The 26,646-nt window shown below is 42.6% G+C and overlaps 1 protein-coding gene across 1 annotated transcript in view; it reads right to left on the reverse strand.

The window, feature by feature from the left end:
* Nucleotides 1–8,902: 8,902 nt before the first annotated feature.
* nectin3a (nectin cell adhesion molecule 3a) overlaps nt 8,903–26,646 on the reverse strand; it is a 36,452-nt gene continuing 18,708 nt past the window's right edge. Inside the window, exons 2-6 of the mRNA XM_080772572.1 lie at nt 24,539–24,886; nt 18,724–19,023; nt 17,180–17,297; nt 16,718–16,869; nt 8,903–13,253 (exon numbers count right to left, since the gene is read on the reverse strand). Coding sequence (XP_080628698.1) covers nt 12,610–13,253; nt 16,718–16,869; nt 17,180–17,297; nt 18,724–19,023; nt 24,539–24,886 — 1,562 coding nt within the window. The 3' untranslated portion in view covers nt 8,903–12,609. The remainder of the gene's footprint in view (nt 13,254–16,717; nt 16,870–17,179; nt 17,298–18,723; nt 19,024–24,538; nt 24,887–26,646) is intronic.

The following is a 26,646-nucleotide window of genomic DNA, read 5'->3' on the forward strand; positions in this document are numbered from 1 at the left end:
TGATGATTTTGAAGTCTTTATTCGTATATCAACGTAGAACTGACAAGAGACGTGGCATAAAAATGCATCATAAATCAGATACAATAAACATCCATTATCCAACATCTTATTATCAGTATAACAAACAAGTTCCAATAAACCATATAATTACTATCCCATACAATACTATAGCTTAAAACTACCATATCAAAATGCCATATGAAAACCACCACAATAAACCTCAGACAATAAACCACAAGAATAAGACCCAGTCAGCCCAAATAAACATTAAAAAGAGATTCACCTTGTCCCCTTTCCAGCTGGGTGCTAAAGTGGCATGTGCTTCATTGCATGGCATCCATTTGTTTCATAAAGTTTGGCCGTGAGTCCTTTCCTTAGGCCTTCCTTTCCATAAGCCTTGACCAAACATTCCTTAAACACAATTTGTGTACTGGTCCCATAGTGATGCCGTTTACGCTCCTCTACCGCTGAGGCCCTTTTATTGTCTACTCCTGCTATCTGCAGCACCATGCTGGGCGTCGGCAGCATAACAGGTGAACTTGATCAAACTACTCAGTGCCCATTGATGTGCTCCTGAATTAAGTTTGAACAGGAAACTAGTCAAATAAAGGTCTGTAAGACCAAACATGGCAGGAACCCCTTCACAATAAAAGTTTGACCATCCCGGGGTCCGTTACATTGCTTAGGGTCTGAAACCGTCTGAACATGGTCAGACTCATAAGTCCAAACACAGGAAAATCCTTAAGGACAATCCTCTTCTCCAAACAATTCACATCCTTAGTTCCACTCCAAACAATTCACATCCTTAGTTCCAATTCTCCTCCCTGGTTCCTGCCCTTTGGGCCTCATGGCTCGGCTTACTTAATTACTACTTACTATTGTTAAATGGTGATGGCTTGTTAATTAGAGTCAATTGTTACTCTGGTCATCACAGTCTGCTATGACAATAGACACACCAGGGGCCCCGTCATAAAACTATCTTTAGATCAATATTTCGCAATAACAGGCTACAGTGAGGTGTAGATGTTGTTGTTTCATTTCTATTTGCTTTGTAAATTGGCAGCTGGTTAGTGATCAAGCTTGTATTCATTCTGTTGGCTGTTTTTAGTAACACGCTAGGCATAGATGCTAAATCTGTTTGGAAGTAACCTATACAGTAGCTACAGACAATGTACAATGTAGTTGCTGTAGCCCAGTAGTTCCCAATTAAACGCACCACAGTTTGGGAACCTCTGGCCTGTACATTAACTCATGTGCATGACTTAAATGATGAAGGCCACTGCTTTATCATAATATTTATACTGTGAGCTTTTGTTCCCCACAGTCAGACAGAGCAAGACTATAGTTTAACTTACTTATCGCATTTTAAATATTGCATTCATAGGCAAAATGCCACCGGAATTTTGACTCATACATAATTAACCACATAGACTAGTGTCTACAAACAAAACTCTAATAGTGAGTAGAGCATCTAAATGTATTTCCTGACAGAAGCTGTGAGGTGAGGGTTGAAGATGGACAGGAAAGGAAGGTCATAGTTGAATATGTCCTCATCTCAATTCACACGTCACACACTTCATTTCTGTAACTAGAGCCCTCTCCCTTCTCCGAACAGCAAGCATTAACATGTGATTGGTCAGCAGGGAGTAACTTGCGATCATTATTGCCAATAAACTCAAGAGTGCATGAAGGTTCCAACTGACACAAGAGATTTGGTGAAAAGGTGTAACTTGTTGGAACATTCACGCATCTTATCCCCTTGACTGGCCAAGCAAGTCAGGTCAGGATGGTGCTCTACAAATTTAGACAACAGAATTATATCAACCTGTAATTTCCACTTTGTTGGCAGGCAGAGACAGTGAAAAGGTCCTGCTATGCCTGTGATTCCAAAACGGTAGGCTGTGCAATGAGACGTGACGACCAGACACACAAACTGAGGGCGATGTTGCGTGCACGCATCCGCCTGGGTTACAGCAGACTGCTGGGCGAGCGCTGGTGCTTTGGCATGGGGGGTCAGATCAACATATGGAATGAATTCTGTACTGGCCATACTGTATATGGAGCGTGTCTTGAGTGTACAGGGTTTGATGAAGTCAGATCAACATAGGTCAGCTCACAGGTCAGCTCCATATATGGAGATCTAAGGGTGGCAGCGGGCGCTAGTGTCTTGAGTGTACAGGGTTTGATGAAGGCCCAGGTAGGGCCGGGCCTTCATTTTCGGGCATGTTGAGAACTCTAGTTTTCGCCGGCTGCCGGGCACACAGAGAGGTATCAGTCAAAAAAGAGACATCAAAGAGTAAGGATGGATGGGGAAGGATCAACATATGGAATGTCAGGTTCTGACATATATCCATATATGGAGATCTGAGGGTTTGAGGTTTGAGGTCAGATGTGGCCAATATTGATGACTTGAGGGATCTCCATGTACAGGCTTAATTGAGACAGCATGAGGGCACCATATATGGGGGCTTTCCCTGCATGTATGGGGATTTTGAGTGATACACTAACTGACTGACGGACATCGGAATGTACGATTTCATAGTAAATGGGACCTGTGGTCGCAATAATAATAATATTTTTTATTATTACTATATCTGCTTGCTCAAGCAGAGCACTCAAGTAAAGTTGTTTGTCCGGTGCTCCGATGCGTATGCCGTGGCTGCATGATTTGAGAGTGACGAAGATATTGAAGTAATGTTAAACAATAAATAAAGTTTTATTATTATTATTATTATTATTATAAATGAAGATATGTACCAATGCCAGAGTATAACTGGCTCTCAATGGTGACGTAATAAAGGTAGGTTTCAGATTACATACGTACATGTATACATAGAGGCATTACCTTTAATCCACCCGACACTGAAACCGTCACCATCGAGAGCGAGGTATACCCTGGCATTGGTACATATCTCACTCTCAAATCATGCAGCCACGGCATACGCATAAATCAACCCAAGTAACCACAGTATACTACTCATCAACTTACAAATTACATATACATACTGTATGTATATATGTATAGTTGTACTGTTTATATGAAGATATGTACCAATGCCAGGGTATTGGCTGACAGTACTAGGCACTCAACAGAGTGCAGTTATAGTTCAAAGTGTTTTCACAAAAGGCTGATCTTATAAGCTAAAGCTGACAATGTGTTACACCGCGATGCGTTGTGAGCTTGTAAGTCTGGTATTACAGTAAATACAGGTGTGCCTTGAGATTTTGGCTCTCCCAGTGTCAAACACAAAAATGTAAAGGTTTTACACTATAATAGAATAAATCAGCCTGTATTTAATTTGGACACAGACAGTGGAAAGGTCCTGTTACAACCTGTCTCCACACTGAGAAGTTACCTCCACTGAGGCCAGGTCTTCCATCCTTCCTCCTAGCAGCAGGACAGCAGCCTCCATCTACTGACCATCACAGCGTGAGTGCAGCAACAGCCAGTATTAAGTCTCAGTAATTAGGACTTCACGCTGTGCGACTTTAAAAGCTCCTAAATGGGCCTCCTGCACCCCCCTCCCTTACTGTTGCGTGCAATTTATTAAGTTTGACACACGTTGTGCCTCACTTCACCCTCCCAAGTCCTGGAACACACGACTGTGTTGTTGTGAAACAATGGTACGTTTCTCCCCTTTTGTCTGTATTTGCCTTTGTCATCCACACTATGTATGTGATCTCGGACATGTTTAATTAAGTCCAAAGGGCCTCTATTATAGAACACCAAAATCTCAAGAAAGACTCTGAAAAGTAAAGTGAAGCTACAAAAGCAATGAGAGAGAGAGAGAGAGAGAGAGAGAGAGAGAGAGAGATAGAGGGGGGGGTGGGGTAAATATACAGTACGTAATAGATATAGACATGAGAATATCCTGTGTCCTGACCCATACATCAGACATGGTCAGAAAAGCATATGCACTCACTATAAACCCAAGACAAGACATACAGTAGTGATAACATCATCTGCCTAGTGCCTGGATCAGCTGAGTGAGACTCATTCATCTGTCCAATACAGGGAGCTCTCCCTGTTAGAAACGCCTTCTCAAAACACTTTCTTATCAGAAAGCAAGTCAACACTATAAGGCACTATTCCTTTATCTATGCTTCTTATCTTGTTAACAGAAACATAATGCCAATGATTAATAAGACTGAAAGACGTGAGGGAGAGATCATGGAGTTTTATGACCACTCAACTGTGGCGAGGACATGGAAATGACAACAACCTCAGGTGGTGGTCTCTTAGCTGGTTAGCTTTGACAACACACTGGGGCATGAGTCATATGATGTGTGCTGTCACGTGCACAAACGCACAGTTGGTAGCAACGAGAGCAGGGCAGAGTAGAAGCATGCATGCACTGTTGTCAAACTGCATCCACATATGTGTCTATCAGGTCGCATGGTTAGAATGCAGACATAGGAAGGAGTGTTGCCTAGTCGTTAACTTTATGCTCTTTAGCAAATGACTGACAGACAGTCAGGTGTAGAAAACAGATTTAAGTCAAAACATAAGATTTTAAGGAATGCCAAACATGCAGACAGACCGAAGAAGTCAACTAGAACTGTACTTTGTCGATGTGCCAACTTGCGTCTTGCACAGCAGAGAGAGCAAGTACTGCTACTAACTAATGTCTATTACAATTGATGTTCTAAATCCTTTAGACTCGCTATTGACCTTATACCAACCTTGAAACGTACCGTAGTTACGTCTCTATCAACAGCCAATAAGGGACCACCATTCATACCCCAGCGTATATTTAGCGGAATTATCAGCTCTTATCATCATACATCATCATGCATCATCTCATACTGGCCAATCAGAATGCCTGTTGCATGTGATTAGTTAGCTGATTTGCTCGCTTACATATGACGTAAATTTTCCCTTCAATGTTTAATGTTTTGATGTTTAATTTACGTCATATTCTGCGGAATTCTGACGTAATTTCTCCTTTCATTGTCAATGGCAAATATTGAGACGTGTGGGGACAAAAGCTGTATATCGGAGGGGCTAGTGCCCCTCAAAAATCACACCTGTGACCTGTGTGAAGTGATAGGGGCGCTCTTATCATCATACGTCATCATACATCATCTCATTCTGCCCAATCATTAGTCTTTTAATGTTTGTGTTTTCACAAACACTCAAAACTGGCCATTCATTATCAATGGCATTTCATTTGTGTTTGTTTGTGTTTGTGTTTACACTTACAATAAAAGCTGGACATAGGAGGGGTTAGCGCCCCTATAACAAAAATAGCACTTGATTGTTCAGTTACTTTAATGCAAATAATTTGTCACATGTGGAATATAACATTTATCTTTATTTACTTGGCTGCTATCCTCATTTTGTTATTGCATATTTCCAATGAGACAATGCAAAAGCCATGCAATATTCCTGTTGAATCAATGGTGTTATTTCCTTGTATATATATATTTGCCATGGGATATTTCGCTGGGAACATTGCATTGTTTAGGAGGGATTAAAATTCACCAAAGATTATATCTGCTCCAGCACTGAAGAACAATGAAAAGGGACGTAGGTGTCTCACTGTCACATCCTAGTAACATGGCTGGCCACCCATTCTGATCACAGCCCTAGCTTGCATGCCTCAAACCCAATTAGAGGCTGATCCATAAGAAAAACGTTCAGTCTTATACTACGTAAACCTATGCAGCTCGCTGCCCCCATGCACCCTGACTTTTGCATGTTTTTGACTTGAAATAATGCCCTTTGCAGGCAATCATACCTGCAGGAATGAGGGAAGGTCCATAATCAGTTTGCTAAAGGCAAGAATGATCCAGTGGATACTTCCTTATTCTCCTCACCACCAAGTTTGTATGTTGATACCTTATTTATTACAGTCCCAAAGAAAGCCACTCTGTCATCATAGTATAATTTCATTCCGCATCACAAGAGATGCTGTTTCAGTACATTCCTTTTAAACTATCTCAGGGTAGGCTACTTTCTGAGTCAGCAAAGAGAGGGAGAGACAGTTTTGTAGCTTTTCATCCTAGAGATCTAACTGGGAACATAGCACAAAACCTGTGAATGGCCCTCTGAGCAGATCCAGAGTAACAATGTGGCTCATCAGTGAAAACCTGCATTGTCTTTGCTTTCAGCCTCAGTTGAAGGGATGAGAACAAAGGAGCTTTTGTCATGGTGCCCAAACTTTTCAAAAAAATACAACCTTTTATCCTGCAATCAATTCCACCTCCCTAAATTATTCTTTCTCTAAATAGTGATTTAGCATAGTATGGCTAGTGACTTTTTGATAAGGCCTTCAATATCATTGTAAGCTGCGTTTGTTTTTATCAGCATCTCCATGAATTTCCCCTTTGGATTAAATAATTTAAGATCCACTAGTCTGGAATGGTTTGCTTAAATTTAGGAAGAAGGAAATTGAACAATCAGAAGGTCCCTTTTTCATTAAGTTTCATCATAAGATATCATTGAGAAAATCCTACACTCAGCACAAGACATGGAAATTGCAAACTCCCTTCTTCTCATGTCAAAGCCAATGGGATACAGTGGGAGAGTATACACTCGATTTTTAGAACAGCGGTCAGAGGTCTCTTCCAGGCTCATCCGGCTATGATTCCTGCCAAGGACTTGAAAGAAGAGGGATTTCAGTTTCACACAAGAAGCAAATGCTGAGAAACAAAGCATGGCCTGCGTCTATACCCTCTCAATGACTCTGCCTGCTTGATGGGGTGCATTGAGGCAAGTCACCGTGGAGACAGCAGCTCTCTTGCTGTAAGAAGAACCGTGTCACCCCACTTTGTCTCTCTCCCACGGTCAGGGGTGCAGCATTGGTCTGTGTTCATCCGAAAAAGGGGCTCCCCTCCCTTATTAAAGAGGGACTACACGAGTGGCTGACCAGGACACTGCACATAGACAGTGTCTCTGCCACAGATACTTTACTGCTCCGCAGCCTTCGCACCAAGACCAGGGCAGGCGAGATCACTGGCCATGTGACAACATTTTTGTTGTAACTGCTCCGTACTCTCCCACCCTCTGCAGCATTTCATTATTTCCAAACCCATGAGCTCAAACAATTTGTCTGTTCAGCTATGTCAGCTGTGGCCTTTGATGTTTGCTCCCCGGTGCTCTGGTTGTGTTCATTAGCTAACAACCAGTGTTTTGGGGGGGCTAGGGTGGGAGCACAACACAAGATACAAGTGTCTTTCTCACTCTACTCCCTTCTAAATAATAAATCTAATAACTCTATTAAAAGAGAACAAACAACATACTCCTGAGCTTTGATCCCTTTTTTCATCTGTACTGTAGGTCACTACATAACTACACACATGTGACATGCAGTATATTTACAAGAATAGTTTCTAAAGGTTAAGAGTTTTATTAAAATCTTTACCTTTGTTTAAAACCTATCTAGACACTAACCTTGGGTGGGGTCCTTTTAAAGAATTTTGAAAGGACCTGCTGCTGTTTTACAGGGTAACAAAGCAAAACACATTTGCTGACTGATTCATTAAGTGTGAAAAAAAAATGTTCCTTGCCGACAGCTGCAAAAGACTTAAGAAGGAAAAAGGAGAGGTAACCCAAGCCCACCAACACAGAGTTATTTACCCATACAGCCTGCACAAACATGCAGATGGTAGCAGTGATGGATTAGGCCAGGTTTAGCACAGCCAGACAACATCATGATAATAGAGTAAGTGTGTTTGGCCCAGTGCACTGTGGCTGCCCAAGTGATGAAAATGAAGACAGAGAATGGAGTTTTGTCCCTCACATGCCAGAGAGGATTTGGTATTTGGTTTCTCCTCCCTGTTTTAATCTGGGCTGTAGGGAACGATTGTCACTTTGCTAAACAACAGATATTGATATCCTTCATGGCACCTCCAAAGCCAGGTTAACACCTGGGATTAAATGCAGCCACTTAGAGGGGAAGGGCGTCGATTGTAAATGCCATTGTTAATAGAGGGTCTATTTGGAAAAGATTTCAATTTGATAGACTCGTTCTACAATACATATCATATAATTTTATCACACAAAAGGCTAAAAAGGACATGGGGTTGGCGAGGCTGCAAGTTGTGGGTGGCCAACAGCCTTCAATCTTGGCACAGGTGTGACAGCTTTCAACCTCTACACTCCCTATTTTGTGAGCCATTGATGAAGAGGGTGCTGATTTGGACAGGACAGAGAGGTGGAAGAGACGGGTCAGTTAGCTACAACCACAGGTGTGGAGGCTAGTGACGATGACGGAGACTAATGGGCATTGAGCACTGAGCTGGATAATGGGATCTTCTGGCCTGCAGTGTTGAGTTCGTCGACTAAAACTGTGACAAAAAATGTTCGTCGACTACCGGTACCTTTTTTCACTGACGAACAAGATCCAGTAGAACTAAAGGAGAAGTAACTTTATGTTTGGTTGCGCGTCAGCATGCAACCAACTGTAAAATCATGCAGGCATTACGACACCATCAAGGCCTTCCAAAATCAACTGTACATTTAGTTGACTAAAATCTTATATTTAGTCGACTAAAACGTAAAAATGTTTCAGATGACTAAAGGAAAGGTGACTAAAACTACATCAGAATTCGCTGTCAAAATCAACACTACTGGCCTGCCATAAGGGAATGGAGGTGAATTCAAAATGGTTGAATTAGTAATAGATAAATAGACATGTCAGACAATGACATGAATGATGTAGATATAAAGGAATTGAATCTAATAAATTCGTAAATTCAATTCAGGGAACTTAAGAGCATAAACTCAGACATTTTGAGTGCAATAAGGATGCTCTTTTATTGCAAACAAGGAAACAAAATACAATCTACTGCTCTTTCATTTTTGATTCTTGTGAGTCATGTCAACAATGTACAAAATAATTAGTCACAAACTCTTGAAAACTAATATAAAATGCTGCGAAAAGAGTAGCACTCTCAATGTAATCATCCAACAGTTCTTTAATGCTCAAAACATAAACTAATACTCTGTGAAAATAACAGACCTCATAGAAAAAATAATATTTTCTTCAACAATAACAAAAACAGCCAGCATATTTACAAAACAATAATATTTTCAATGACCCTGGCCTGCTTAGTATTTCCAAACTAAATTCCCAGTGAAACTTCACAAATCACAATTCTCTTCTCTTATACTGTGTAACTGAGTTGTTACATGTGTCTTCTTCTGCATAAGGCATAACAGTCAACCTTTAGTCACTTCCATTGTCTGGAATAAAACATCAAAATCTTAAATAACAAGATGGAAGACATAGCAGGTGACAGGAACAACTTTTACATGAACCCAAACAATATTTGTCATCTTGAAAAGTTTCTGTGCATTGCTCAGCCTGTGTAAGACACTAGCTATACATTAGAGGTTGATGTGAACATGTGAATAATGAATCTGCTGATCAGATGCTCACTTATTAACAAATATATACATGAACGTGACACAAATGATCAGGGGAAAGGAAGGCAGTGGGCAAAAACTCAAGCTGACCTCTTCCCAAATCAAACATGATAGGCCAGAATGTGTTACAAAAGCTAAAAAATATATAAAAAATAAAATAATAATAATATCGAGGAGAGAGAGAGGAAACATTTTGCTCATTATGCAACTATATGGCCATCACCTGCTGATGACAAGTGTGTTTGTACCTGGATCGTATCATGTATTGGGTGGATTTCAGAGAAGAAGCTAAGAATAAAGGCAGTTGGCACACAGTCATGGCAATGAATCAGCCTAATAAAAATAAAATCAAATCAAAAGCATGCGGACTGTCCTGTGCTATACACATCAATAGGTTTAAAACTTTCCAAATGCACCGAGAGAGGGGAGGAGGGGCGTGGGTTAATTAAAAAGCCAGGAACTTTGAGGTGAAGAGCACCCTTTGAATGTGGGCTGGACAGGCCTATGTAGCAGATGTGTAGGGTGTGTGTGTGTGTGTGTGTGTGTGTGTGTGTGTGTGTGTGTGCGCGCGCACGCGCGTGCGTGTGTGTGTGTGTGTGGAAAAGAGAAGATATAGAGCAAAGAAAGAGAGAGAGGACAGAAAGAAAGAAAGGGAGGGAGAAAGATTAAAGTAGTTTATTTTCAGACATCTAACTCTTCACCCAAAGCACAGGGACTGCATGGGCACTGAAACGGAGGGTGGAGGAGGAAGGATTATAATATAGCTCAAATTAAAAAGAGGTGCCCCCGATCTATAAAACCCCAATAAGAAAGAAAGAAACCACAAGCTATAGCCAACATCGCCCACACTCCCACACGCACGCACGCACGCACACGCACACGCGCACACACACACACGCACACACGCACGCACACACACACACACACACACACACACACACACACACACACACACACACACACACACACACACACACACACACACACACACACACACAAACACAGAGTTCTTTCCTCTAAGCAGTGTATAGCCAGATGCCCTGATTGAGTAATAGGGATCTTTCCAGAAAGGATATTATCCCCCTTTTCATGGTGAAGTTTTGCAGACCAGTGATACCTGATTTATACTTTGTTGCACACAGAACACAGCGCGTCGTAGCTCGGTGCGTTGTTGTGAGCTTGTGCGTTGTTGTGCCACCCATGTGCAACCGAGTATACAGGCTTTAGAATTAGAACCTTGTATCATTCCGGTGGAAAGAAACGTAGCTCTAGGTTGCACTCACAAAGTACACGGTCAAATCAAGCAATGAGAAAGTAGATCAGTGATGAGGTCCACTCTTTAGTTTTAACATCGTGTCATGGTATTTATAAAAAATATAATTGAATCCCGAGAGAGACCATTAAATGGTTCATAGAGTCATATTTGGCTTTGGTTTTTTGTGTTGTTTTAAGCACATATACACATGAATACACATGAATTCCTGAGCAGTCAAATGTACCAATGTTGGCTGTCCCTTTAATCAGTAGTCTAACTGTGGTATACCTTACAGTAGTTTAAAATATGAAACGTCATACTTCATAACTACATATACCAACTTAACGGGCCCAAAGGATTGGATTTATTTTCAGTGTTCTTGGATTGCATTTGTTCATACTTGTAATTGTTAGAATCAAGGGAAAAGACCAAAATGCCTGTGGCTCACTTGGGCATTTTGGAGGATGATTGAAAAGTCGAAACAGTCGTATCAGATGAGCGCTTTGAAAGATACAAAATATAATACCTATGTGAAATATCGCTTTAGACGGAAAGAATTAAAATAAAAGTCTTCTATTGACCACATGGAAATCAGAGGACAGAAGAAGAGGATGGTAAAGACTCAGACTTCAGTGTCAACACAGCTAAATGTGTACAAATCCTTTGATCTTTAGATTAGGTACTGGTGTGTTCCCTTCCTTGCCCAAGACTGCTTTATAGCTGTGTGTATTACTCAAGTTTAATATATTATCAAAAAATATTTGATAATAAGGACACTGTTCAAGATGCCAGATAGATGGACACATTTCAAATGAGCAAATCAACAAACAGTGATCTAATCATGTCATGAGCTCCTCTTTATGATACTGTTTTGACGATATCATCATGATGATCATAAATTCCTGACATACCTGATCTGGTTTGCAAATCCAACATGAATATTCAAATGAAAAGGGTTAATTAGGTGGCCACCAAATCATTGCCTAACGCCAAATCAAACAAGCTTACATTATTCAAACAAAAAACGATTTTTCCCTATAGATACAAATCGTCCTGTAACTCTCCCTTTTAATCACGTGAATGGATAATCTTCCCTTTTACTTGTGATACCGAAAAGGTTTGATGCAGCATGATTTCATTTTGAATACTCTTTGCAGCTAGGATAGAAATGTAACTTTCACGAGAAAGTTGCTTGCACACAGTATAAGCGATCAAGAGTCCAATTGGAAAACGCTAATAGATGGGTTTTTTAAATACTGTAACGTGTGGACAAAGCAAGGGGCCAGTGAGGCACTCCAACGTTGAAGCACTGGGCCCTAGTGGTAAGAGGAAGGACTGCAGGCGGACCCGTGGATTCATGACGAGGAAACCCCGTGCAGCTGGGCTTTAACATTGAGCGCTCGGTTGCACTTCCGCATTGGACCACCAAAATTTGGTGGTCCAATGCGGAATTGCGCCCAAAAAGGCGGAAATAGACGGTCCTTCCGGGTGCTTCAAAACGCCACTGAGCAACTTCCACTGACATGAATAGTGGAGGGGGCGGAGCTTCGCGCCAGATCAGTCTCTATCCTTTTAATACTCTATGGGACAAAGAGCTCAGGCATGATTATAAATACTTCCTGGGAGGCGGAGCCGGGAGCCTGACCCGAAGACCTGTGGCTGAGACGGGTGTGTATACACAGACAAGCAGAAAATAACAATTTTCACATCTGTTGAGGCTTCATAGTATGCGGAGGCCTCTTTAAGTTTACACAAATGATATCGGTAAGGCTACTCCAGCTTCTCAAGAAGCTACACAACCGTAATGCAATCTAAGTACATGTCCTTAAAGTACGTGGTTACAATCAAGGCAGCGCAACCTCCATCCGCCCATTGTAAATGTGTTATTGTTCCTATCATTGAACCGATATAACTTATTTGTATCTGTACTGTTTCTAAAGTATTCTGTGTCTTTTACTGCTTCAATGCACCGTTCTGTTCCTCAGACATACCACTCCCTACGTGAAATCACAGAGCCATCCATATGGGACACATAGTCGCTGTCTGTGCCATTCTCAAAGCAGTCCTCCGGAAGGTAGGGGGAGCCGTTGGTCACCGCCGGACTGTGCACAGGAGGCCCGGAGGGGTGCATGTTGTGAGTATTGTTATAGTGCTCAGGGTAGTAGTTGCCCTCTTTGTGGCCCCTGTCGCCCCACTCCTCCCTGTCCTTGCGCTCGGCGGGGTAGTCCGGATAAATAATGTCCCCCCCAGGCTTGGGTTTCAGGTCCTGGCTGCCTTTGCCAGAGTTGTCCCCATAGACCTCCTGGAGCTCATGGGGCTGCAGCACGTCCAGCTGAGACTCCTTCTGCATGTCGGACGGCCCCAGGTACTGCTTGGTGTAGTAATCCCCCCGGAAGGTCCTACGCTGGCGCATGTAGCAGACCCCGCCCAGGACCAACAGCAGGATGAGGAACAGGACCCCTCCCACCGCCCCGCCCACTATAGTGCCCACGCTGCTGTCGGCGAGCGGGGCCAGGGTGGGAGAGGTGAACAGGGCTCTCTGGCGGTCCACAGCGGTGCTGGTGCCGAGGGTATCCTGGACCAGGACTGCAGTGGTGGTGGGGGCAGCCGTGGTGGGAGGCGGGTCTGTGGAATGAAACGCGTGACAAGGACATTTAGAAAAGGAGAAAGGACAGCAGCAGGAGGTGCGAGACACCTGTGTGAAGTGAGGGGTGCTCTTATCATCATACATACATCATCTCATTCCGGCCAATCACAGTTTGCGGCCTCCTCACTTTTTGAGAGGCGCTAGCCCCTCCTATATACAGCTTTTGTCTCCTCATATTTGCAATTGACAATGAAAGGAGAAATTAGGTCATGTGCCCCAAATATGACATACATTTTAAATGCCATTGACAATGAAGGGAAAATTGACGTCATATAACCAATCACATAAATTCAGTTGTTCATGAGATGATGATGGTATGACAGGTGTGATTTATATCCTCAATACGTACTTTTCTCAGCCAATCAAAACTAGAGCAAAAAGGGGTTTAAGAGAGGGGGCATAAAAGGTTAAGTGCTTTATATGCCATTGTATGAGTATGTGAAATACAAAGAGGGCAGATCGAGTATGATAAAGAGAGAGAGAGACTCATGAACATGCAGGTGAATTGTATGAGTTGTCTCCCTGTTTCTTGTTCACCCTGCTGTGAGGATGACATGTGAGAAGATGAAGCACTGTGTGATCGATGGGAGGTTCCTGTCTGCCAGTATCTGGTGGTCACATGTGGCTCCTGGAGCCAAAGGAACAGGCCGAGCAGAGCTCAAGGTCAGGTTGAGTGTCTCCATATTGACCTCCCTCCGGTCTGCGTGATCACACTTCTAAAAAGGGGTGTGATGTGTTTTTGTATTTAAAAAGAAAATCTTGTGTGAAGTGAAGGGGGCTCTTATCGTCATACATCATCATACATCATCTCATTCTCCGGCCAATCACAATTTACGTCTTGTCAATGTTTGTTTTACACAAACACTCAACGCTGGCCATTCATTGTAAATGGTATTCAATGTTTGTGTTAAAGGGGCATTCCACTTCCATTTCTTTTGAAAATGAGTGGAATGCCCCTTTAAGTCAATGTTAAAGCTAATGTCAAAGCTGGACATAGGAGGGACCAGGCGCCCCTCAAAAAACATAGCAAGTTAAGACAGATCAAGTGAAATAACATATTGGCATATCACTTCACTCGTCAGCCCCTCCCTACTGGAGAAGGACAACATGGCCTTACAGTAGCATCAGTGACAGCGTAGCTTATTCACAGACCCCAGCAGCCAAGTCCACAAGGCCACAAAGACAACTGGGAATGCGAAACAGTCACACCACGGAGGGAGGGGGGAGTGGGGGTGGTGGTGGGGACGCCATGGCTGTGCAGACCACAGGCTCAACCTGGCCATCTCTACAGGGGAGAGGAGCTTCATGGAGGCATTGTGTGTCCAAGTGACTCATATTGGACAGGAGAAGTGGAGAGAGAAGTGCACAGTGCAAGTCCTCCCTGGACAGGATATCGTCGCTTTCGGGCAGTAACCTTGTATCTCCATGTTCAATTTATGTTTTTTACACAAATGAATGAATGCCCTATTTATACTATTTATACTGTCTTATGGCAGTGTAGTGCAAAAGTAGTGGAAATAGCCGATCTAAAAGCTCATAATGTCACGATCAGAGTCAGAGGTGTGTAGGACAAAGCGCAGTACAAAGGACTAGGAAAATACACAGAATCACGAGGAGCTAAATAACACTGACAACATTTTATGAACGAAAAAAGCTGAAAACACAAGGGCATACTTATAGACGAGGGATAACTAGACACAGATGAACACCACTGACAATCAACACTGGGATAGGCTGGGGAACTAGGGGGACACAGGTGGAAACACTGGCAATCACAGGACTAGTGAGACAAGACAGGAACAGAACTAGGGGCAGACACAAAACAAGACAACAAAATAAAGGTTCACAGTGTAAAGCAAAACTGCAACTAAGAAACAGGGAAAATACAGACTACAAAATCACAGTAATACAAAGTAAAACACTAACTAACTAAAACCAAGAACAGGGTACACAAGAAAACACAACACGTCACAGACCGTGACACATAATGTTTCGTCTTGTGAGCTTTTAAATCAGCTATTTTGGCTACTTTTGAACATATTTGGAGTTTTTGAATATTAATTTTGTCTCGTGTCTGTGGGAATTTATTAATATTTAGCCAATGAAAGGTAGAGAAAACAAGAGCTTATGGCTAAATTATAACTACATTTTATCCATTGGAACACAGGTTATTCTTTTCCAATTTCCTGAAAAGTAACTGTTTTGGACATACAAGGTTTCTGCCCAAAAGCAACGATATCAACTGTACTTGGAGTGCTCCTAACTGGCCTATAAACAGATGGAGGCTGACAGAGCCTTTTGGTGTCCATCCAGATCGCTCAACAGTGAGGAAGGAGTGAGGAGGGGACGGTGTGTGTGTGTGTGTGTGTGTGCCGCGGAGGGAATGTGCGTTGTTGTGTTTGGACACAGATTAAAAAGGAGAAATGAAGGAGAATGAAAACAGAACGGAACGATGCAGAGTTCTCATGATCCATGCCCGACTTGTGAAAAATGCACAACAGGAACAAATCCCGCAAACAGAGAGCGGAGACAGACTGGAATGTTTCCATGTGCTGCGTGTGTGTTCTCTGTCCCACACTGACGTCATTGATAGGAGCAGGAGGCAATTTGAGAGAATTTGCCAAATTCAGAAAAAATAAAACAATTGAGGACAAAAACTAAATCCCCTTTGACAGAATTGGGGAAACCCTGTGTTGGATCGTTGATTTTAAACAGATGGTGGTGTTGAATTACAATAAATCACAAATCATATATTTGATGAGCATTACAACAGCAGGATGATTGACCCCCAAAAAAATCCCCTTTTTGTGGGATGAGAAAATCATTCAGTCCATGCGCTGTGGATCCCTGAATGTGAATCATCAACTCAGAAACCTGAACTTGAAGAAGTAGGGAAAGAGGTATATACATTGGTTGCACACTTTGCTGACTGTGCTCTTGAGCAGCAGGGGAAAACACTCTCTGTCCTATCTGACAAATCTAATGTGGCCAAAACCACAATAGTCAAACGTTGCGGTACTGATACTGTGTATGTGTGTTATTTGCACTCCTGGTGCCAGGAATGTGTGAAAGTGGAGCTGGGCAGGGACATCTATATAGAGGCTTAACTCTGCTTGAATTGTTTAACCTAGGGTAATATTACATGTTGACGTATTGAGGAAGCACAATAAACAGCATGAGGTGCGTGGAGATTTCTCACTACTGGTGCACTGTAAAATCCTGAACGCTAACTTAACTCTGAGAAGGTACAAATGTATCCAAAATGGACCGTTAGAATCACGAATCCATAATGAACACTGAGGATTTGCCTGTGTAGCCTCTGGGTGATTTAGTGCAGCTCACATTGTAAAATAAAATACAATGGTGATAAGAGAGAAAGAGAGAGAGAGAGAGAGAGAGAGAGAGAGAGAGAGAGAGAAATAGATCTATTTTTTAAACGTACCTTGTATCCAAAAGTGCACATCCTCACTGCGCAGACCAACGTCATTCATCACCTCACAACGGTACACTCCTGAGTCATTACGTTCCAGAGGTCGCGTGAAGATGAAGCTTTTGTTGGCTATCTCTACACCCTCAGGCATCGGACTATCAATCCTGAACAAAAACGTTATGTTATTACTACTTAACCACATAATAACACATAATAAACTAAAATAAAAGCTGATCTACGTCTATTTTCGCCCCAAGAGATTCAGTGGAGTGGACTAAGAAGAGGCTTACAGTAGTATAGACCTTTGGGGGAAATGCATTATATAGGGTTTAACGACATTTGGCTTGTTTATTTCAGTGACTTTCAAAGTTGGGATTCCCCACAAAATAAGAAATACAGAAGTTTAATGTTTCAATGTTTTTTGATGTGCATTAGACACCTGTCGGATATGTGTTTACAAGAGATTCAACTGACCTGATCCAGGTGAAGTGATGGGCAGGTGGGTTGGCTTTGGCACCACACTCGAGCCTTACATTCTCTTGTCCCACATACCAGTTCTTCTCATTTCCCACTATTGACACCACTGGTGCAACTACAAAAACAAAACAAAGAAAAACGTTGTTCGTAAGCGATACAAACTAGACAAAACACGTCATACATTTAACTTGCGCTTCTGACATTATTTAATCTTGTAAAAGAGTAAATTCACACAAAAGATGATGTGTTATCAAAAAGGTTAATTAAAAAAGGGGGGGAAAAAGTCTTTATAACGTGTCAAAGTCATCTCAGCGAGCAGGCTGACAAATGAGCTTTTAAGGAATGAAGAAACGTTATAAGCTCTAGTCTATACTGATGCCAAACCAAAAACAAAAACAGCTACAACTACTCGAGTGGAAAAATTGCTCTGCTGGTGGACAGAAGCCAAGATTACAAACAAGTTCCCTGACATTGTGTAGCGCTAGAAAACAACTCAGACATGCGATGTGTTGTAGATAGTGGCCTAATAACTTCTTCTGCACACTGAGATACAGTACAAACACAGAGAAGCAAGATGTCACCTAAATAAAGTGATGAAAATAAACTGATGCGACTGTAATAAAATGAAACAACAACAGTGACTCAGATATCCAGTTTCTCCATTTGATTTCTCTGCAGAGCAAATGAGGAACTTATTGCACCGAGGAAGAGGACATCTGATCATGAGCACCTTCTGACCTATGTTTGCACAGTTCAATGTTGAAATTGTACTACTTTTACACTTAAAATCCCCTGTTTGACATGATTTATTGAGCTCCAAAGCCTCTTTCTTCCTGTATTAACCATGGTTTTGTGCATTTCTCCATCCGCTTTCCCCTGCAACCCCTTGCTACTGTTGCAGCTGCTGAGGCTTGATCAATATTTCATAAAATACCTTCATTAGCCTGCACTCACACAGTCCAAACAGATAATATCTCCCAGTTGAGCTGGCCAGGGAAGTGTGCATCAATGATTATAACATTAAGATGGGTCTTAAATGGCCCTTTTATGGGCGACAGTGGAAAGATAGGGAGCAGAGCGTTCATAAATCAAGCTACCAGAAGATATACTGTACCTCTCACATCCACATCAAGGGGTGTGAGCAACATGAACAGAACCTGCTTCTGACAAATAGCAGGACGACTGCATGAAGACTATCACAAAACCAAGAAAAAGGGGCTAATAGCTACTATTCTTACATACTGGCTCGTGTGCTACTGGCTTAATCCTGTGGTGTAGAGGTAGAATAAATTGGTCTTGGAATCTTGACCAGAACACTCACACTGGGGGCATCCGCTGGCCTAGCGGTCCAGGATACAGTGCATACTTAGTGTAGGCTCTAATGCAGCTTGACAGCGTGTCGCGGATTCGAATCCCGATGACCCTTGTTGCACGTCACTCCCAGTCTCTCTCTCTCCCTGTTCCCTGTCCATCTCCACTATATACTATCAATAAAGGCACAAAAGCACAATAAATATTTGAAGAAAAAAAACAACACTCACACTGCACGTTGAGCACGAAGGGTATGCGGAACTCCGTTAGCAAGGCCGGGTGGCGCACCACGCAGGTGAGGGTCTGCCCCTGGGCGGCGCTTCGGGGTGACCAGATGTAGCGCATCTGGGTGGTGGCGGTGCCGTTGGGCTCGTCCTGTGTCACCGCCTCGGAGCGTCCGGACAGCTCCGTCTCCCAGGACACCTGGGCGGTGGGCCGGCCGCGCTCCGCTATGCAGGTGGCCACCACCGTCTCGTTGCCGCCGTCGACCAGCGCGGCGGGGCCCGCTGACACGTACACCTTGGGCTCCACTGTAGGAGAGACAACAGAGCAGTGTTGATTAATACTATGACAAAAGATGTTCGTCGACTACTGACGACAACTAAATGGAATCTGAATGAAAACTACGCTATGATGACTAAAACTGAGACTAAATAAATTGACAATTTCGTCAACAAATACAAACTAGACTAAAATGCTAGGAAGGGACTAGTGTACAAGAGATCCAATATGAGTCATTTTCTTTGGTTGCATGCTGAAAATAGCGTTGTGAGCTTGTAGATCGGCTATTTTCAGCAAGTGTAAAATCGGACTAAAACTACAATCTAAATTTGCTGTCGAAATCAACACTGCAACAGAGTGGGGCTGTCACCATTACAACATTTAATTTGACCATTAACTGTCACACAAATTATTTAATTGGGTTTTTGGCATTGAACATAATGAATAAAAATGACATTTCTGTTTGGCCTTTTAGGCTTCGTAGTCAAGACTTCCACAGGGCAGATATGACAAATAACTTTTTTATAACATAACATAACAATTTTATACTTTAAAAGAAATGTAAAAAATAGCGGAAATAGCAATGTGTCACAAAGCGACTCATTTTAAGCTTGTAGATCTGCTATTTTAGAGAAAAGAAAATATTAATGTATGGACTTTTTTCAACATTGAAACGATTATGCAAAATAATTGCGATTAGGCAATTATGCAATAATTGTAACAGGCCTATAACAGAGGAGAGAGAGAGAGGGGGAGAGAGAGGGGGGGGGGGGGGGGGGAGAGATGGGTAATGGCCCAGCGAGAGACAGATGGGAACGAGGGAATGTAGAATAGATTACAAAATGGATATTGATCGCTTGTATATGTGTATGAATAAATAATAGCTATCATAAAACACAGACGAGTATATGGACAGAAGGAAGTGGCCTCGGTACACTTAGCTGTCAGAAACATTAGATTGATTTCCCCTATTGAATTGATATTTATAAAAAATTGATGAACCATGCCATTTGATCCCATAGGGGCACTTCACTGGGGACTTGGCTGTGTGCATTGTTGTTCCTCTTGTGAAAGAGTAATATTGAACAGAAGCGTTGGCTCGCGACATCTCCATGGATATAGTGAAACATCTCTATAAACTTGAGCTGCGCTCTATTACTTGGACCAGTAAAAAACATCTCCTCTTAACGAATTTGGACGTTTCTTAAAGGCTACAGTGCATGAGCTATGCATCGGATTTCTGGAAAACTACTCAATATGGTGGGCATGGGCAATAAGTCAAGTCATGCTGTCATGTGCTGTGGTGTGTGTCTGTATTTGATTGTGTGGTGTTGTGAACTGAGGCGTAGGGTTACTGTGCACGTTTCAGTGCCATAGAGCCAGGGTAATGTTACATTGGCTTCCTGAGAAAGACTCCGAATAACTGGGGGGGGTGGGGGGGTAACAGTAACACAGACTTTTTTCAATAGGAAGGCATAACAGATCCATGTGAGAAGGAAGTGGCCGATGTAACACAGCCCTGTCTACCTGTTGCGTAAAAAACAGAGCAGCAATTCCGCTGGCCTCGACTTTAAAAACCGACTTTCACGACCATAACCTCTAAGCAGCACTGACGCATGAACGTTTGGCAGAGATCTAGCAGTGCAGTGCAGTGAAGAGTGGTCCTAAGGGATGAGGAAAAAAAGAGTGTGTGCAGAGAGAGTAGGAGGCAACAATAGAGTGGCTGAAAAGCACACTCAGTCCAATGCTGGCTACAGGTTACATCCAGGACGCCGGGTGTAGACTTTCATTCTTTTCCATCATCAGGCTACTTCCCTGGGCTTTCCCTTTTTCCTCCGTCCTGTCTTCCTCCCACCTCCAGTCTACGTTTACCTCCGGTCTCCACCCCCATACCCTCCCTCCATATCTCTCTGCCTCTTACGACAGCACAAACAGTTGCTCCACTTACTGTAACAGTGACAATGTGGGGCACGCACACACGTCAACCAAGTCTTCAAGACAAGGCTGTCACCTCGCAACATATGCCCCCCTCCATCCTCGCCAGCTGGGCAAGGAAGCACAACAAATCTTCATAACCTCTGACACCCCTGCGTACCAAAAATAACATCGGAGTCTCCTGTGCTGCCTTGCGGGGGGTAGGGCTGCCGCCCGCAGACGCCTGCCTCACATTCTTTGGCCACTTTTCTCGGGCCCCTCTCCCCGAGCCCTGCGACAAACCCCACAGTAGCTCTTCTGTGTCTGGAGGCCCACAGAATAACCAAATCAAAGGAACGTGTTAATTTGGAGAAGCTGTCATGGCTGGGAGGGTGCGGTGGCATTGGCTCTTATTTTGTGGGGCGTAGAGAGTAACGATTTCCCGTCAGACAGCCAACTGCCTGCATGGGCTCTTTCCCACCCAGCAACACTCTGTTCCACTTATGCATACAGAGCACTAATGCAGCAAGAGTGGGGGAAAACCTACAGTATCATTCTGTATAGGATTTACCTGCGTAGTCACGGGTGATACATTATGGTCTGGATATCGGATTCGGAACTATCACTTGCACCAAAGGCACACTGCATATACCCATTGTGTTATTTCAAAACGTTCAGGTATAATTAATACCAACCAGTAAAGACGCCCTGAGGGCGAGAAGCGACCTCACCCTTTAGGGCGAGGTCGCGTGCACGCATCCACCTGGGTGATGGCAGACTGCTGGCCGAGCGCTGACGCTTTGGCATGGGGGGTCAGGTCAGATCAACATGGAATGGATTCTGTACTGGCCATATATGGAGCGTCTTGAGTGTACAGCGTTTGATGAGGTCAGATCAACATATGGAATGTCAGAACAGGTCAGCTGGTGGCAGCGGAGGTAGTGTTGCTGGCCGGCTCCAACATGAATCTCCATACAGTAATGCAACTCTTGTGTTCTAACTATGCAACCGATTCATTCAATTTCATGACTCAGCAAGCATGTCAGACATGTATGGCGCTGACTACAATAAGCAGTGTATTTGTTAGAAAAGAGAGCGAATTAAGCCGTTTATGGCTAGATGAAAGGCAATTCTAAGGCTTGGAGAGTACTTAAAGAATATGCTGCAATATTAGTCAAAATAAAACCATCATATGCATCTTCTTTAATCACTGTCTGTGGGTATTTTGTTGTCGTTGCACATTTGCTTTCCCCCCTGACTTGGCACCAGTTCAAAACAAAAGGTCATTCTAATTCTTGCTGTATCAATGTTAGTATATTTCCTGCTCTAGTTCCTTCCTGTTGTTTAAGGGTGGGGACCTTTGGCTCATGATTAAATGCTTTGGGGGTGTTTGCATGAACCTAATGACAAATGAGTGAGCAAGTCAGACACGCACATGAGCCTCTGTCAAAGCCAGAAACGTTATGTATGACATTATTCTCATCCATGGTTCTCATTCATTCATTAAATGTAACTATACGGCAGCCTATTTTTGTCACCCAGGTGTTTCATGAACTGCTGTGAACAAGTTCAATATCGTCGCTGTCAGGCTGTCGTAGCGTGCCACTGAGTGGCGCGCTACGAGCTTGTAGGTCTGCTATTTTTGACAAATCGAAGAACGACTGACATAGAAACATCAGAAAACTGCCAGGATGTAGAAGACATTTTTAGAATCTGATCTCAGGTCAGAATGGGTTAACTTAAGAACTGGAGGCGTAGTCAATGCTATTTGGCCACTCAGAATAGCCAAATGGCATTGATCACGCCTCCAGGTCTTAAGTTAAGTAATAAGACCTGGTACTTAAGACACGCAAAATACAGCCCACAGGGTAGGAAATGGTTGAAGTGCTCCTTTAACTAATACTCAATGTAGTGATTATCGACAGGATGTAAACAAATGCCCAATATATAGTTTACAAACTATACTGCATGAATATCACATACAAACTGATATACTTGCTGAGTCACTGAACACTTGCTCTTAAATAACATGGCTGCATGTTTCTCATGTTTTAGGAATGCTGACTTATTATAAAATGGACACTCTATTAATATCACATTTCCCTGGAGATAAAACACTCTCAAGGAAGACGGCACGTCTGTCAACATAAAACAAGGCAGCAATGAACGAGACACTGATGTGGGAGCATAGAATTGCTGAGTTGAGGGCTTCATAATTGCCTTGAACTGTGTAAGAAACATACCCTACGGACTTGAGTAACCTAATTACTCAATTGCCATGCGGCAGAAAATAATACATATATTTAAAGTAATCACATCTAATTACATCAGAATCTAATTTTAAGAAGCATCTATTTTTTTAATGTACACCACTGTAGCTGCTAAGAGCGAGGAAAGTAAGGTGTAATTGAACTCTGTGAGGTCCCAGACACTGTGGCTGTCACAGCAGCACTTAATGTAGCTCTCATTAGTCATCAGAGCTTCCCTGAGTCTCCGGAGGGTGATGTGAAACTACTGCCTACAGAGCAATCTCCAGCTCTCAGCACAGCCTCAGAGCAACGTCCTGAAACATACTGTATGCTGACCACAGAACAGATTCATCATCAGATTCAAAGGGGTTCATGTGTGTACACTGTAGTGTGTGAAATATGTACATGAGTCTATATGTGTATATACACCATGAATTATGAAATCCACTTGGCAAAAAGCAAGTAAAAGTGAGGCATGTGGGCCTGCCTGCCTGTGTGTGTGTGTGTGTGTGTGTGTGTGTGTGTGTGTGTGTGTGTGTGTGTGTGTGTGTGAGTGAGTGTGCGTGCATTTTTTGTTTAGATTATGACTGCAAATCAGAGTATCATCCGGCTTGTACTGAGGCAAAGGCAAGCCACATGAATATTTATAAAGAACTCTGAAGAGCTCTCCCATTTTGCCAAGAGCCCTCCACACTAAAAACACTATATCTAATAAGTGTCAACCCAAGGTATTTAACAGGAAGTTTCTTATCACCCTAAGATCCTTTCTTCCTAGTGCACTATTTCATCAAGTGTGAGTGACTTGGAGATTAGCGAGGTGAGTGGGACCACACTGCAGCGAATTGTGCACAGCCGTGGATTCTATGCAGGGATTTAGACGTGAATGGCCTGTGTCCAGGTAGTAATTCAAGAGCTTGTGGGCTTGGGGAGTAATTGATCCCTCCAGGGCGCATACACTTAGTGGCGACCTGTGCTACAACTAATCTCACCCTCAACAATGTTCTCAAACTGTGACTGAGGCTGTGAGATTCACAGGTGTGCAGGCAGGGGTCACTCAAGGTAGACAATAACAATGTAAGTTACCAAGGGTGGAGTTTTAAGATTTAACGTGTGTGTCTGTGTGTGTGTGTGTGTGTGTGTGTGTGTGTGTGTGTGTGTGTGTGTGTGTGCGTGCGTGCGCGCGTGCGTGTGTGCGTGCGTAGAACATATCGTAAAGATTATGAAACTGAATAGAAAAACCTTTTAAGATATAGACAGCTCAACTACTTTCAGCACTGTAATTCATCAAATATTATGGCTTGTAATATCTGCACAAAAGGCACTATCCAAAAGAGGAAGGAGAAGAAAAAAAAGTGACTTCTACTCCTGTTCTACTCCTTACCGAATACGTTAACTGTCGTCGACGCTTGCGTGTTGCCCAGAGGAAAAGTGGCCACTTTACAAGTGTAGGAACCAATGTCTGCGAAGCCCACTCCTTCCAGAATGATGGTGGCATCGTACACCGAGGGGGACTGGAAGGAGACACGTTTGGAGTACTCTTTGGAGATGGAAATGCCAAACTGGGGATTAAACACGGCCAGGGTGATGGGGCCCGAGGGCAGACGTCGTTCCCATGAGCTCTGCGTCAGGCTGAGGTTGGATCCCACCTCTATCCTGCAGCCTAGTGTGATGTTCTTCCCCAGAACTGCGTTTACTTTTTCTGGAACCACCACCTGGTTACTGCTCACATCTGTGGGAAGATTCATAAACAAGTAGACATCATTGTTTGATACCAGAATTAATTTGGAAGGGGCTCAAAATTGCTTTTGGGAAAGTGGAAGGAAAGGGAAATCACAATTACTTCATTCACAAGTTATTTTATTAATGTACTTTAGACCTGAGTGTAATAAACACAGACATTTGTGTCTACCCAGATTCTCCAGATAGATATAAAATGAAGAATAACAAAAACGGCTCAGAGATATTACACCATATATAAACCACACATTGTTTTGTCTTCTGTGCTATGTCTACTTATATTGTTTTGTGTAGTTATTGGCTCATTTACATTGATGTGAAAACGTAAATGTTGATGAATGTGCACTGTGTCTGGTAAAACAAATAAACCTCTTCTGTTTTTACAAATGTGACTCCAAATAACAGAGTAGCAGCACGTCTCTGCCAGGTTACATGGTTTAGCTTTAGCCTATGGGGTTGTTCACATGTTCCCCTTTCGACAAGCACATCATCAAAACCCCTAGTCATACAGCAGTTGTAATCGTCATATACTTCAGATATGAAGATGATGTTTTTCCAGACTGAACAATGGTGGGGTTTTTAAGGGGGCTTTAACTGGGATAACCAGACTTTGTCTGAGCCACCCCTTGGTGTGTTCTGCTCTCCCTAATAAGCAACACACTTCACCACAGGACATCTAGGTTGTCAGACTCGTCACATGTGCTAAGTCAGAGCACCTTCTGAGCATGAAATAATAATAAAAAAATAGATTAAACGCAACAAGCAATTGAATACATATTTTGTTTGTTTATGAGCCTCTTAAATTCAGATTCTATACCCATTGCCCACTAAACTCTTTTGTTAGGTTCTTTTTATTTTTTGGAACACATTGGGAGTTATTTTAAGCTCTGTGCAACACGTAAACTCGGTTTTGAGAGCAGCTGGTCGTTTGGACGTTATAATTCAGTTGAGGTAGAGAAAACCAGTGAAGAGGGGTTGAGCATCGGGTGATTTATGCCATGAGCTGCCTGTGACAGCTGAAAAACAGACTTTGGAACAAAAGAAAGGAGGAAACAAACACTGGAGATAAACAATGCAAGTCAAGGATTACTATATTTTCTTTTCACATGGAGGCTACATTGAGAGTATATTCTGCTTCATATTACAGCAGATATTTTAGTTTTGTTCTAGCACAAACAAAACAAACCAAAACAGCCCAGAGGAAATAAAATACAGTATCCTGGAAAATAAAATTGAAAAAACTAACCTGAAATAAATCTTAAATTACACGTTATGGATAGAGGATAGAGCCCTGAGTGGGGAAAAAGAAAACATCCCAAACTCCGTCTGTTTTTCTCTCTGTGTAATAACTCAAATGAGTCTGTGACTCACTGATACCCACATATATTTTTCAGCATTTCTAAATAGAGGCTATGTGAGCTTTTATAGCATTCTGGTCAAGACTGAGCTGTTGAGAGGGCGGGGGGATAATCCTCATTAAAACTACTGGAAATGTTTTCTTTTTAAATAAAAACGAATTCCAATCCAAATATTAAAAGAAAAAGTATAGGTCTCGGGTTTTGTTGACACAATTACAGTTAGAGCAGGCTAGTCTATATTTGTGAGACATACATTTCCAATGTGTATGGAGTTAAGCTTATAAAAGTGGTCCACTGGCTGGTATTTTAGGTCTTTGGCATGAATATGAGTGGTAAGCCACAGCTATGCTATCTTGGCTAGTGAGGAGTATAGCCAAGGCTGAGGTTCCCCATG

This window comes from Protomyctophum bolini, assembly GCF_963924005.1.
Source record: "Protomyctophum bolini genome assembly, chromosome: 9".
Taxonomy (NCBI): Eukaryota; Metazoa; Chordata; class Actinopteri; order Myctophiformes; family Myctophidae; genus Protomyctophum; species Protomyctophum bolini.